Source organism: Nomascus leucogenys, chromosome 1a, assembly GCF_006542625.1.
Source record: "Nomascus leucogenys isolate Asia chromosome 1a, Asia_NLE_v1, whole genome shotgun sequence".
Classification (NCBI taxonomy): Eukaryota; Metazoa; Chordata; class Mammalia; order Primates; family Hylobatidae; genus Nomascus; species Nomascus leucogenys.
In genome coordinates this window covers 66090343-66103550 of record NC_044381.1, presented here as the reverse complement: position 1 = coordinate 66103550, position 13208 = coordinate 66090343, and the positions used below count along the sequence as shown (strand labels likewise).

Sequence of the window (13208 nt, the reverse complement as noted above, 5' to 3'; positions counted from 1 at the left end):
TTCTCTCAATTCCTGTAGATGTTACTATCCAACTCTGTTAAAACTTTCTTGTGATAGATTGACTAAAAGTGCCAACATCCTTTCAGGTAGTACAAGAAGTGGACCTGTAGGAGAGTAAAATAATGCAAAAATTACTCTTGTTACTATCAAGTGAGGCCTCTCCTGATGAGAGATACTGCATGAGATGATGGACTTTCAATTGCCTGTTTCACTCAGGAATCTATCATTACTCAGGAAGCAGAGGTATTACTTGCCATCAGGTATTTGCCCCCAGTGAACATGAGAGGAAAATCGAGGGTCACCACAGTAGTCTAGAGGTAGGAAAGGTTGGCAGGAGCTTTGGACGGCTAAAACAAGGTTTTTCAAAAGTTATGATACTCAATCTAATAGGGTGATATTATCAGAACTGTTCAACTTCATGGGGACATGCGCTTCAGAGCTCCTGTCCTCTGTTGGTGTCTGCGTTGATTAGATTTAGCTGCTCTATAGGGACTCGAACTAATAGTGCATTAAATATTATTTAGTTTCAACTCTCTCTCAAATAATAGTCCCAGCTGGGTTGGTAGTTTTGCTGTACAATTTAGTCAAGGCCCAGGCTCCTTTGATCTTTTCACTCTTATCTACCTTAAAGTGATCAGGTGGCCCACTACCATATTTACAATGAGCCCAAGAAGCAAGATAAGAGGGTAGGGAAAGCATCTCCCACCATTGTAAGGCACCACTTTAACATTATAATTCAGAAGTGGCACAAGTCAGTTACACTCACAACCAAACCTTGTTTGCATGGCTACACCTAGCAACAAGAATGCCTGGAAAATGTAATCAACCTGTGCAGTCATAGGCACATCTAAAAACTCTACCATGAAAAAATAGGAAAAAATGGACAATGCAGCACAGTTAGCAGTCTCTGAAATGATTTCTGTTTGTAGTAAAGCACACTTGTTACTAACATTAGAGAAATGTGTATCCTTTGGCCCTGATCTCTTGAAGCCTTTCCCCATTTATCATATCCTTTGTAAAAACAATGGATTATTTTTCTGGTAATTCATCTTGCTGCCATCCAATTCATGCTATTCTATTCTATCCAGGCATTCGTCTCATCACTTTATTCTTATTGGCATGGCTTTTTTATTGTCTAGAAGAACTTTTAATCATATGCTACCTTAGTCAATTGTATTGTACATTACTCACTTTCAAATTATTTCATAAACACGTGATTACTATACTTTTGTATTTCATGTCAATGATTTTTGGGAAACAAGTGGTTTTTGGCTATCTGAATAACTTCTTTAGTGGTGATTTCTGAGATTTTGGTGACCCTGTCACTCAAGCAGTGTATACTGTGCCCAATATGTAGTATTTTATCCCTCACCCTGCTTCTGCCCTTCTCTCTGAGTCTCCAAAGTTCATTATATCATTTTTTTTTTTTGAGACATAGCTTCGCTCTGTTGCCCAGGCCTGAGTGTGGTGGGGCAATCTTGGCTCACTACAACCTCGGCTCACTACAACCTCTGTCTCCTGGGTTCAAGAGAGTCTCCTGCCTCAGATTGCCGAGTAGCTGAGACTACAGGCATGTGCCACCACACTGGCTAATTTTTGAATTTTTAGTAGAGACGGGGTTTCACCATGTTGACCAGGCTGGTCTGGAACTCCTGACCTCGGGTGATCCACCTGCTCCGGCCTCCCAAAGTGCTGGGATTACAGGCATGAGCCACCACGCCTGGCCCATTATATCATTGTTATGCCTTTGCATCTTCATAGCTTTGCTCTTATAAGTGAGAACATAGGATATTTGATTTTCCATTCCTCAGTTACTTCACTTAGAATAGCAGCCTCCAACTCCATCCAAGTTGCTTCAAAAGCCATTATTTTGTTTCGTTTTATGGCTGTGTGCCTAGAGGAAATCTTTTTATCCTATTTCAGTAACATCTAAGTCAGTACTCTAACCACTACAGTAGATTTTTCTTGATTGCATGCAGACTGCATTTTAAATGAATTATTTGATCTTTTAAATTATTTTTTTCAGTCCTTTAAGCAGATCTAAAAGTAAATATCCAAACATTCTACTAAGGATAATTTTGCATACTTCCTTATTGTAATCCCTGCCTTGGTGTTCAGAAACTCTATACTTCATTAGAATTTCCTCTAGCTATGTATGAAGTAGAGCCTTTGATTTCTAGTTCACATGGCAACTTTCATAGTTATTAGATGAGAGTTATGTTTTTTCATAAATTAATTCAGAGTAGAATGGCAAGTCTGAATTGAACATTTAGGATGTCTCTCCTTAACTTCAATGGCCCCATGATAGTACTGTTCATCATTCACTATAATAATAAAATGAAGTTTAACCTTATTTCTAATATATACATTGTTTCAGTAAGAACACCTTCTTTGACTTTTACATACAAGTTCTTGCCAACTATGCTGTCTTGGAAATGTGAACAAAAATGCACATGGATATTCCATGGTATATAATCAACATTATTCTTCATGAAGCCCCCAGAAGATTTTTTAAAATATATAAATATATATCTATATGTATAACATATATAATACTATTTATATTTTAATTACGATTATGCCAAATCTCTTGTCATTTTGTGTTATTTGTTCAACTTTAAAGTAATTACATAAATACACATTGTTGAAAATTTGGCTAAAAACAGCTTATATTTCAGTAAATAGCCTTGAACTGTTAGTCAACGTAATACTGGAAATCTGAGCTAAAGCAATAAGACAAGAGAAATAAATGGAATGGAAGAAGTCAAATTATCTCTGTTTGAGATGATATGATCTTATATTTGGAAAAAAAATCTGAAGACTCCAGGAAAAAACCTATTAGAACTGATAAATTCAGTAAAATTGCAGGATGCAAAATCAACATACAGAATCAGTAGCATTTCTATATGCCAACAGTGAACAATCTGAAAAATTTAAAACAGAAGCCCACTTTTTATAGCCACAAATAAAATTAAATATCTAGGGATTAACCAAAGAAATGAAAGATCTCTAAAATTAAAATTATGAAATGCTAATGAAAAAAATGAAGGGGACACAAAAAAATGGAAAAATATTCCATGTTCATGGATTGGAAGAATCAATATTGTTAAAATGTCCATAAGACCTAAAGCAATTGGCAGATTCAGTGTAATCCCTATCAATATACCAATGACATTCTTCACAGAAATAGAAAAAACAAAACTAAAATTTATATGGAACCACATAAGACCCATAGTAGCCAAAACTATCCTAAGCAAAAAGAAAGAAACAGAACAAATCACATTACCTTACTTCAGATTATACTATAGAGCTATAGTAATCAAAGCAGCATGATACTGGCATACAGACAGACACATAGACCAATGGAACAGAAGAGAGAACCCAGAAACAAATCCACATACCTACAGTGAACTCACTTTTGACAAAGGTGCCAAGAACATACACTGGGGAAAAAGACAGTCTAATAAATGGTGCTAGAAAAACTGGATGTCTATATGTAGAAGGAAACAGGCCCCATATATCTCGTCATATACAAATATCAAATCAAAATGGGTCAAAGACTTAAATTTAAGACTTCAAACTATAAGACTGCTATGAGAAAGCATTGAGAAAACTCTCCACGGTCCTGTTCTGGGCAAAAATTTATTGAGTAGTACCCCCCAAGTACAGGCAAGCAAGGAAAAAATTGACAAACAGGATCACATCAAGTAAAAAAGCTTATGTACAGCAAAGGAAATAATCCACAAAGTGAAGAGACAACCCACAGAATGGGAGAAAATATTGGCAAACTACCCATCTAACAAGGGATTAATAACCAGAATATATAAGGAGCTCAAACAACTCTATAAGAAAAAAAAAACTAGTGATCCAATCATGAACAAAAATTTGAATAGACATTTCTCAAAAAGAGACATATAAATGGCAGTCACATGAAAAGGTGTTCAACATCACTGATCATTAGAGAGATGCAAATGAAAACTATAATGAGATATCATCTCACCACAAATAAAATGGCTTTTATCCAAAAGTCGGGCAATAATAAATGCTGGAAGGGAATCCTCATACACTGTTGGTGGGAATGTAATTTAGTACAATCACTCTGAAGAACAGTTTGGAGATTCCTTAATAAACTAAAAACTGACCTACCATGTGATCCAGCAATCCCACTGCTGGGTATATACCCGAAAGAAAGAAAATCAGTATATCAAAGAGGCATCTGCACTCCCATGTTTGCTGCAGCACTGTTCATCATAGCTAAGACTTGGAAGCAACGTAAGTGTCCGTCAACAGATAAATGGATAAAGAAAAATGGGGTACATATACACGATGGAGAACTATTCAGACATAAAAAAGGAATGAGGTCCTGTCATTTGCAACAATGTGGATGGAACTGGAGATCATTATGTCAAGTGAAATAAGCCAGGCACAGAAAGAGAAACATTGCATGTTCTCACTTATATGTGGGATCTAAGAATCAAAACAGTGAACTCATGCATAAAGAGAGTAGAAGGATGATTTCCAGAGGCTGGGAAGGGTAGTAGGGGGCATTGGGAGAGGTGGGGATGTTTAATATGTATTAAAAAATCATTTAAAAGAATAAATAAGATCTACTATTTGCTAGCACAACAGGGTGACTTGACTATAGCCAATGATTACTTAATTGTACATTTAAAAATAACTAAAAGAATGTAATTGAATTGTTTGTAACACAAAAGCTAAATGCTCGAGGTGATGGATACCCCATTCTCCATGATGTACTTATTTCACATTACATGCCTGTATCAAACCATCTTATGTAACCCATACATATATACACCTACTATATACCAACAAAAATTAAAAATTGAAAAAATTAAAAAGTCTTTATATGGCCATTATTTGAAAATAGAAACTGAACAAGAGAGTTTAGAGCTAAACATGTGATGCAAATATTAGAATATTTCATCTAAAATTAATAGTTTGAGTGGATAAAGGACTATATAAGAAGCCAAGAAGGTTTATGTATAGTTACTAAGGACAATGGATTGAGCTTTAGGCTTGTTGAACTTGTAGAGCTATGTGACATTCCTCCTTTGTTGGTGAGAATACCAACAGAACAGATAAACAAAATTGTTCTTCATTTGATTTTTATTGCCATATCTTTGGATTAGACACAGAAGTCCGGACTTGGGTTTTCTCCTTGAGAGTAAAAAATTAGGGAGTTTTAAGGCTTCTTTGGAGTTTCCAGTTTTTTCAGAAATTGAGGGGCTTTGTATGAACTGTGGTCTTGATTCAGTCAAGTTATATGAGCTATTGTTATTTCAGTGCTGTAAAATGGTCCTGCTTAGGGGCTCAGGAGCATGGACGGGATTTGTATTGTGATATGGTAGTAGCGACTAGTATAAAAATTCCAGCCATGATTCACATCTCCCACTTGTTAAACCAAGATATATAGAATTTTGAAAGATAATGTCGATGGTTTGCATCTATGAATTCCTAAGAATTTACAAATAATAATCACCACTTCTGCTGTTTTTCAACTATTGACAGCAGTTCCAAGAAATGTGACTACTTGTCTTTGTATTTAGAACTACTTATTAATCTCTGCATCCTGTGGAAAATGAAGCAAGAAATTCTTTATCATCTTGGTACTGTGAGAAACTTGTAAAAGTGTTGTGGGAAAGGTTTTACTGTTGAAGAATGACTAACTGTTTGGCTGGCAGATGGAGAGGCCATTCTCCTCAGAGTGAACATAATGTGCAGTAGCAAGGAGGAAATGAAAGCGCGTGGTATATTTTGAAACTCTTATATAATAGAAGAAGGACGAGGAGAGAGTAGGGACTGGGCAATGTGAATATGAGTTTGTTGGAAAAATCCCCATCTAGCAGCGAAGATGTGTGATCTCTATCTCCTGAGCAACACCATTTCACAAATGAGGACGCTGGAATAGTTAACAAGGTTCCTAAAGCCTCTATATTCAATGTGTGGCCCCGGAACCAGAAGCATTGTAATCACCTGGGAGCTTGCTTGTCATAAATACAGATACTTAGACCTTGCTTCAGACATACTGAAACAGAATCCGGATTTTAACAAAAGACCCAGAGGATTGCTTTTACATTTTGTGTGTGTGTGTGTGTGTGTGCGCGTGCATTTAAAAAGATACAGGTGTCACAATATGCATAGTGTTTGGTCAATTTTAAAATTTAATACTGTATAATGGATATCTCATGTCAACGCAGATCTACGTTATTATTCATCATAAACAAACAGTAAGTTATTGTATCCATCGCTACTGATTGGTATTTATATTAATCCAATATTTTGCTATTGTAAGAAACATCCTGATTCAGAAACGCTGACGTGAAGACCACTGAGCAGGACATCTAGCAGACACTGACTTTGTTTCTCCTATATTTCTCCCTTTCTGTTATATCCTCCTGCCTTAATAGACCACGTGGGCACATCACTTTCACTGATCTTTTTTTTCTTTGTAAATTTAAATTTTAATTGAATTATAAGGCCAGTTTACAGAGCATCTGTGGGCAGATTTCTTTAAAATGCATGGTACTTTAAACTTGGTCTTAAGAGAGGTCCAGGAAAATGCCCAATAAGCCTCTGTGATTTTAATACCTTGCCAGGCCGTGGCAAAGTGAGGTGCCTCTGACGTTTGGGCTGCCGCAGCGTTTTTCAGTTACTCTGGTGACACCTGTGACTTGACGGTTATTCTATTCCCGTTAGCAACTCGCGCAAGTTGGGAGGCGCCAATGAGAGCAGGGCTTGAAACTAGCGGTTGGCGTCTGATGGTTGCCTAGCGACGGTCGTCGACGCTAATCCTTGGCCGGACGGATCCACGTCTGTTTTCTGGCTACCGAGAGGGCAGCCATGAACACCCAAAGGGGTTCCCTCCCCATAAACGTCCACAGAGGTTCCCTCGCCATGAGCATCCAAAGGGGTTCCCTCGTCCCCCGGGATATGGATAGCTCGGGGAGAGACATGCAGCTGCGGGTGATCCCGGCTGAGGTGAAGTTCCTGGACACGGTGGCCGGGAGGGTGTACTGCCTCCCGATTACTGTGCATAATCTTTCCCGCTGGAACCAGAAAATCCGATTTAAGGAGCCCATCAAGCCACAGGTGACACACAAAGGGGTGCTGGGAGCGGGACCTTGTGAGAGCGCCTCCTTACATGGCGTCTGTCTTTGCCCCAGGGAGTAGTCATCTGGCTCCTGCGGGGATGGAGGGAGGATTGGGCTTCCCAGGAAACAGTGACAGGTTTCCGTGTGTATGCTCTTTTTTTTTTCCTCTTTGTTTTCTGTTTTGTTTAGGATTAGGAGATGGGGAGGGCAGGGTGGAGAAAAGCTGACCTAGAGCCTCCCATTTCTTCAACCTGAGTTTAGAAACTTGTTAATCCCAAAATCTGTGCAACTTGGTTTTATGATTTTGCTGTTGCCATAAGAATTATGAGAACAAAATTCTCTATTAACTGCCCTTTGAATCATAGAGTGCCTCATAACTCCAGGAACTGTAGGATTAGTGGAAAGGTTCATTATTTCATATTTTAACAAACATTTGTTAAGCACCTACTATATAACAGGTAATAAGACATGAGGAATACAGAATGGACACAGCCCTGCCCTCATAGAACTTAGAAACGAATGAGGGGGTTTTAGTACAGATCTAACCATCAAGAAAGTTAATGTTCTGAGAGGGTGTTTCTATCTTCTAATTTAAAGTGGGCAGAATTTACTCTGTATCTCACTGTGTTATTTTACATCATGTGTGTGAATGGAAGGTTATTAGTTCAGTATGATCACATTTTCTCAGGCAAATTTTTGATATAGGAAATGTGATAAGAATTTTTGAAATGTAAGCAATAAATAACTGAAAAGTTCAAGAGATATTCCTAATAAAAAATAGTGTTGAATACAGCTGGACTATAATGTGTAGAAAAAAAAAGATGTCCACAATTTTAGATTAAATTTACATATATTTCTTTGTATATATGTAGAAAAACCTATGTTAATGATTAGAAGAGCAATGAGAAAAATGACTTCCATGTTCTAATTTTTGCTCTTTTTAAAAAATCGATGTATTATTTACTTACACTAAAGTACACAGATCTCAAAAGTAAAGTTTGATGAATTTACAAAAAAATAAATACGTGTGTGTGTAGATAGATAGCTAGATAGATAATCTCCATTAGCTGCCACCTGGATCAAATAATAGACTATGTTCACCACCCCAGAAGATCCCCAGTGCTTCTTCCTTACAGTACCTGGAGTAATCACCCTGTGGAACTGACCACTATTCTGATTTCTAACACCATAGATTAGTTTAGCCTGTCCTTGGCTTTCATATAAATGGAATCAGGTTTTAATTATTTTCATATTTAAATATTTTTATTAAAAAGTATATCTCAAGAGACTATTAACTCCTCTTTTAATCATAAAGTACTTGCTTACTCCAGATACTGTAAAATTAGGGAAAGGCTGTGTTATTTTACTACCTTAGCACATATTTATTGAACAATTAAATGTGTATCTGAAAATACTTTCTTTTGAAACAAGCTGGTGGTAATGTTTGGATGTGGACAACCACTGTTTTATGGATGTTCAGGGGACACTTGTATGGATGGTTTCTTTGCAGTAACAAGAAAAATATTATAATTGGTTTTATTTCAGTTTATATCTAGGATATAATGGAAAACAATTCATTCCACAAGTCTTGACATTGACAAGAGAACATCCAGATATGCTTAGTAGTTAGAAGCCAATATCAGTGTGAATTTTTCTTTGTTGCAAGACTATGAAATGCACTCCTGATCCTCCATAAAGGGAATTAGATAAATAGTGAAAAGTGCATCTTGTGGGGGTGGGGGATAAGAAAAAGTAAAAACAAGGTGCTGTGGAAAGGTCATTGTCATCATCACTATTATAATTACTCAGAAAATGATTCCTCTAACATATAGCAGTGCTTGTTTTTCACCCAGACTCAAGAACCTGCATTGAGCCTATGTATTGAATACCCACTATTTGTCATAGATTGCTGGTAGAAAAATAAGAAGACACATACTTTATCTTCAAAGAAAATAGAATTGAGAGTACTATTACTGATTTTCAGTAACATCCGTCAATCTTACCAACACTATCCATCTAAGAGTGTTTTTATGGCTTGTGTGGCCTCTGGTCTGGTCAGACCAGCCTTACTCATACCTGCCCCCTCTCCCTTATGACTCAGACTTCTTTTTCTTCTCACCCACATTTTCATACCCTGTCATCTGCAAGAATCATCCCTTTCCAAATCCCATTCATCTTTTAAGGTCAATGTGAGTTCTCATTTTCTCTAAGAAGTCTCTTATTATTTTATCCCCAAATTATTTCTGTCTCACTGGATACCATTTTCATTTACAGACATTCCTTATAGTTTGAATTTGTGTCCCTATGCCTCTTGTTAAATGTTAGTACTGCCTCCATTTTCAGCTCATAAACTGCTAAGAGTAGGGATGGTGCCTTGCACACATTTGCATCGCACTAAGAGTGCTCAGCAACATGCAGTTTGACCAAAAGCACATGGTTCTGAAGCATTGGTTTTCCTTCTTGAAACTGTAGCTTACTTACAAGAAGATAGCCAAACCTGATATGTGGACTTCCAACACCCAAAGGCTTACGTGGAAAATATTGTATCCCTTGTTTTCCTTCTGTTCTATCAATTGCAGGAGGGTTGAGAGTTGGAATGTGGTAGTTAGGAGGTATCAGCATTGTTTGCTGAAAGCATGAAGCTCCCACATCAGTGTTCCTTCCAAATCACTCCACTTCTCTATATCCTTAATTGCTGCAAAGCACTATTTAGACTCAGCCTCACGTTAGAATCCCTGAATAATCATTTTCAACATAACCTCCATTATTTCTGATTGAGGACTCTTGCCCAGGGAGGCTGGCTTATTATCTGCTTTCTGAGAGACTATTTTGCTTATTCTTGTTTCTGCTTGTGTCTGAGATATTTTTACACCTATAATGAGCACCTTCCTTGCTGCTTCTCCACCTTTAATATCCATTCGCTAAGACTAGGCCAGGTACACTCCTTTCTAGCCCACAATAATCATGTCCTCTCATGGATTTTCATGACACTTATGTCTGTATCACTCACATGGCGCTTAACTAGTCCCTGGCTTATACTTAATTTTCAAGGGGTTTGTAGTCTGCTTCCTTAAAGAGATTATATGTTCAGGAGAGGGACTCTTTCTAGTTGAAGGGGAGGAAGTGCTTATGATTTAGAGTCAGATAGATATGTTTTTGAGTCTTCACTTCCTGAGCGACTTCAGACATTAATTATACTTTACATGTCCCAGTTCCCTCATCTATATACTGAGAGCCTTAATATCAGCCTCGCAGGACTGTAGAAGTGTATTTATATAAGATAATACATGTAAAATGCTTGACACATTATAAATGCATAATAGATATTATTTCTCTTTTTTCTCCCTTTATATTTTTCCTGGCATCTAGCAAATGTCTTACTAGAACAAAAGTGTTTTTATCCTCTTTGTTATATTCTTCTTTTATATTTCCTCCAAGTTATGAAGCTCAAATTCCCATGGATAAAGCATATAAAATATACATATGAGGGCCGGGCACGACGGCTCATGCCTGTGATTCCCAGCACTTTGGGAGGCTGAGGCGGGCAGATCACGCGGTCAAGAGATTTAGACCATCCTGGCCAACATGGTGAAACCACGTCTCTATTAAAAATATAGAAATTAGCTGGGCATGGTGGTGCACACCTGTAATCCCAGCTACTCAGGAGACTGAGGCAGGAGAATTGCTTGAACCTGGGAGATGGAGGTTGCAGTGAGCTGAGATTGCGCCACTGCACTCCAGCCTGGTGACAGAGCGAGACTCCGTCTCAAAAAAAAAGAAGTGTATATATATATACACACACACACACACACACATACGTGCATGTGGGTATATATTATGTATGTATATGATTGAGCAACATTTTTATTAGGTGGTTCTTTTTTCTGTATTCAGATTTTAAGCTTCTTAGAATAGAAGCCACGTTAGTTCTATAAGTATCTTATATTTTTAAAGTAGCCCATTGGGATTTATATGTTTCTTAGCTACCTGCATTGTCAGATTCAAGTTGTGTACTCTTGACAGCATATCTTAAATATCTAGAATCAGATAGGTATAAACATGAGCATTAAGTCTTTGTCTTTAGGTACATAAGACAAATATCACATGCTCTTACTTATATGTGAAATACAAAAATTCAGACTCGTAGAAGTAGAGTAGAATAGTGGTTACCAAAGGCTGAGGGTTGGGGTGGGCAGAGAAAGGACAAATGTTGGTCAAAGGGTACAAAGTTTCAGTTAAACAGGAAGAATGAGTTCCGGTGATCTGTTGTACAGCAAGGTGACTATAGTTAATAATAAAGTATTGTATGGCTGGGCACGGTGGCTCACGCCTATAATCCTAGTACTTTGGGAGGCCGAGACGGGTGGATCATGAGGTCAGGAGATTGAGACCATCATGGCTAACACAGTGAAACCCCGTCTCTACTAAAAAAAATGCAAAAAATTAGCCGGCCGTGGTGGCGGTCGCCTGTAGTCCCAGCTACTTGGGAGTCTGAGGCAGGAGAACGGCATGAACCCGGGAGGCGGAGCTTGCGGTGACCAGAGATCACGCCACTGCACTCCAGCCTGGGCAACAGAGTGAGACTCCATCTCAAAAAAAAAAAAATAATGTATTGTATACCTCAAAATTGCTAAAAGAATGGATTTTAAATGTTCCCAGTACAAATAAATAAGTGATATGATGGATATGTTAATTAGCCTGATTTGCTCATTCCACAATGTATACCTGTATTAGTACATCATATTGTACTCAATGAATATATACAATTATTTGTCAATTAAAAATAAAATTAAAATTAGAAAGTCTTTGGCATTAGGGCAGGAATAGAGCCTGTATTTTGATAATAATATAACACTCCTAACTATAGTTGCTCACGTTATTTATTTATTTATTTTTTGAGACCGAGTCTTGCTCTGTCACCCAGGCCGGGGTGCAATGGCGTGATCTTGGCTCACTGCAATCTCCACCTTATGGGTTCACACAATTCCCCTGCCTCAGCCTCCTGAGTAGCTGGGACTACAGCTGCGCACCACCACGCCCGGCTAATTTTTTGTATTTTAGTAGAGAAGGGGTTTCACCATGTTGGTCAGATCTCCTGACCTCATGATCCGCTGGTCTCCACCTCCCAAAGTGCTGGGATTACAGGTGTGAGCCATTGTGCCCGGCCATGGTATTTTTTTTTTATAAGGTGTTAAGATGTATAATTTGATTCTCTTTCTCCCACTGAAGTTCAAACTGATGTTGACAAGTCTGGATAAAGAACTTGCTTCTGGCCTTCAGATGACAGCTATGGTGGAATATCATCCTGATAAAAACGAAGACACTTTTGACCGACTACTTATTTCAATAGAAAATAAAACAACAGAAATTCCTCTAATTGGGTATGTAATCTTCATAGTTCATGCTGACATTTTGAATACTCTTTAAATAAAAATGAGGGTCAAAGGAATATTCTGTATTTTTTATGACATAGTTTCCTTACAGTTGAACTCAAAGGACACATTTTTAGAAAATTGTAGTGTTTGTAAGAAATGAAACCTCATTCTCTGTTATTTTTATTAAAAAAAATAACGTTCAACAATTGAATGTATTAATAATTGAATTTTTGCAAACTTGTATTCACATTTTAATTTAATTTTAAAGTATTGTCAGGTTCACTTCACTAAATTTTAAATTAGGCAAATGTTTGGTTTCAAAAAAATCAAAATGCTGTTCTTCTGAGACTGGTTGAAAAATATGGATGGATGTAAGTTTAAAAAAGAGCTAAGTGACTGGCTTGGTTGTTACAAATTATTTAACCAGGATGAATGATGATTCATTTGTTGTTTTTTAATATTAAAAAGTATATTTCTGTTCATCATAAATTTATCTATCAAAGTTAGTGTTAAAATTTAAAGTGTTTCTTTATTTATATACATACATGTATGGTCCTCCTTTTCCCCAGCAGAATGTGGTTTCCATAGGTGTTTTCTTTTGCCTGTATTTGCCCACCACCTACAGAATTAATTTGGAATATTTTCTGCGGATTACATGGTATTAGATATATACCTTTTAAAAAATTCCCTTTTATTCAGGCTGGCTCATGCCTGTAATCCT

General features: G+C 37.3%; 1 protein-coding gene across 1 annotated transcript in view; it reads left to right on the top strand.

The window, feature by feature from the left end:
- The first annotated feature begins 6861 nt into the window (after positions 1-6861).
- LOC115835472 (cilia- and flagella-associated protein 47-like) overlaps positions 6862-13208 on the top strand; it is a 35930-nt gene continuing 29583 nt past the window's right edge. Inside the window, 2 exon segments of the mRNA XM_030814174.1 lie at positions 6862-7110; positions 12342-12493. Of these exon segments, the coding sequence (XP_030670034.1) occupies positions 6862-7110; positions 12342-12493 (401 nt within the window).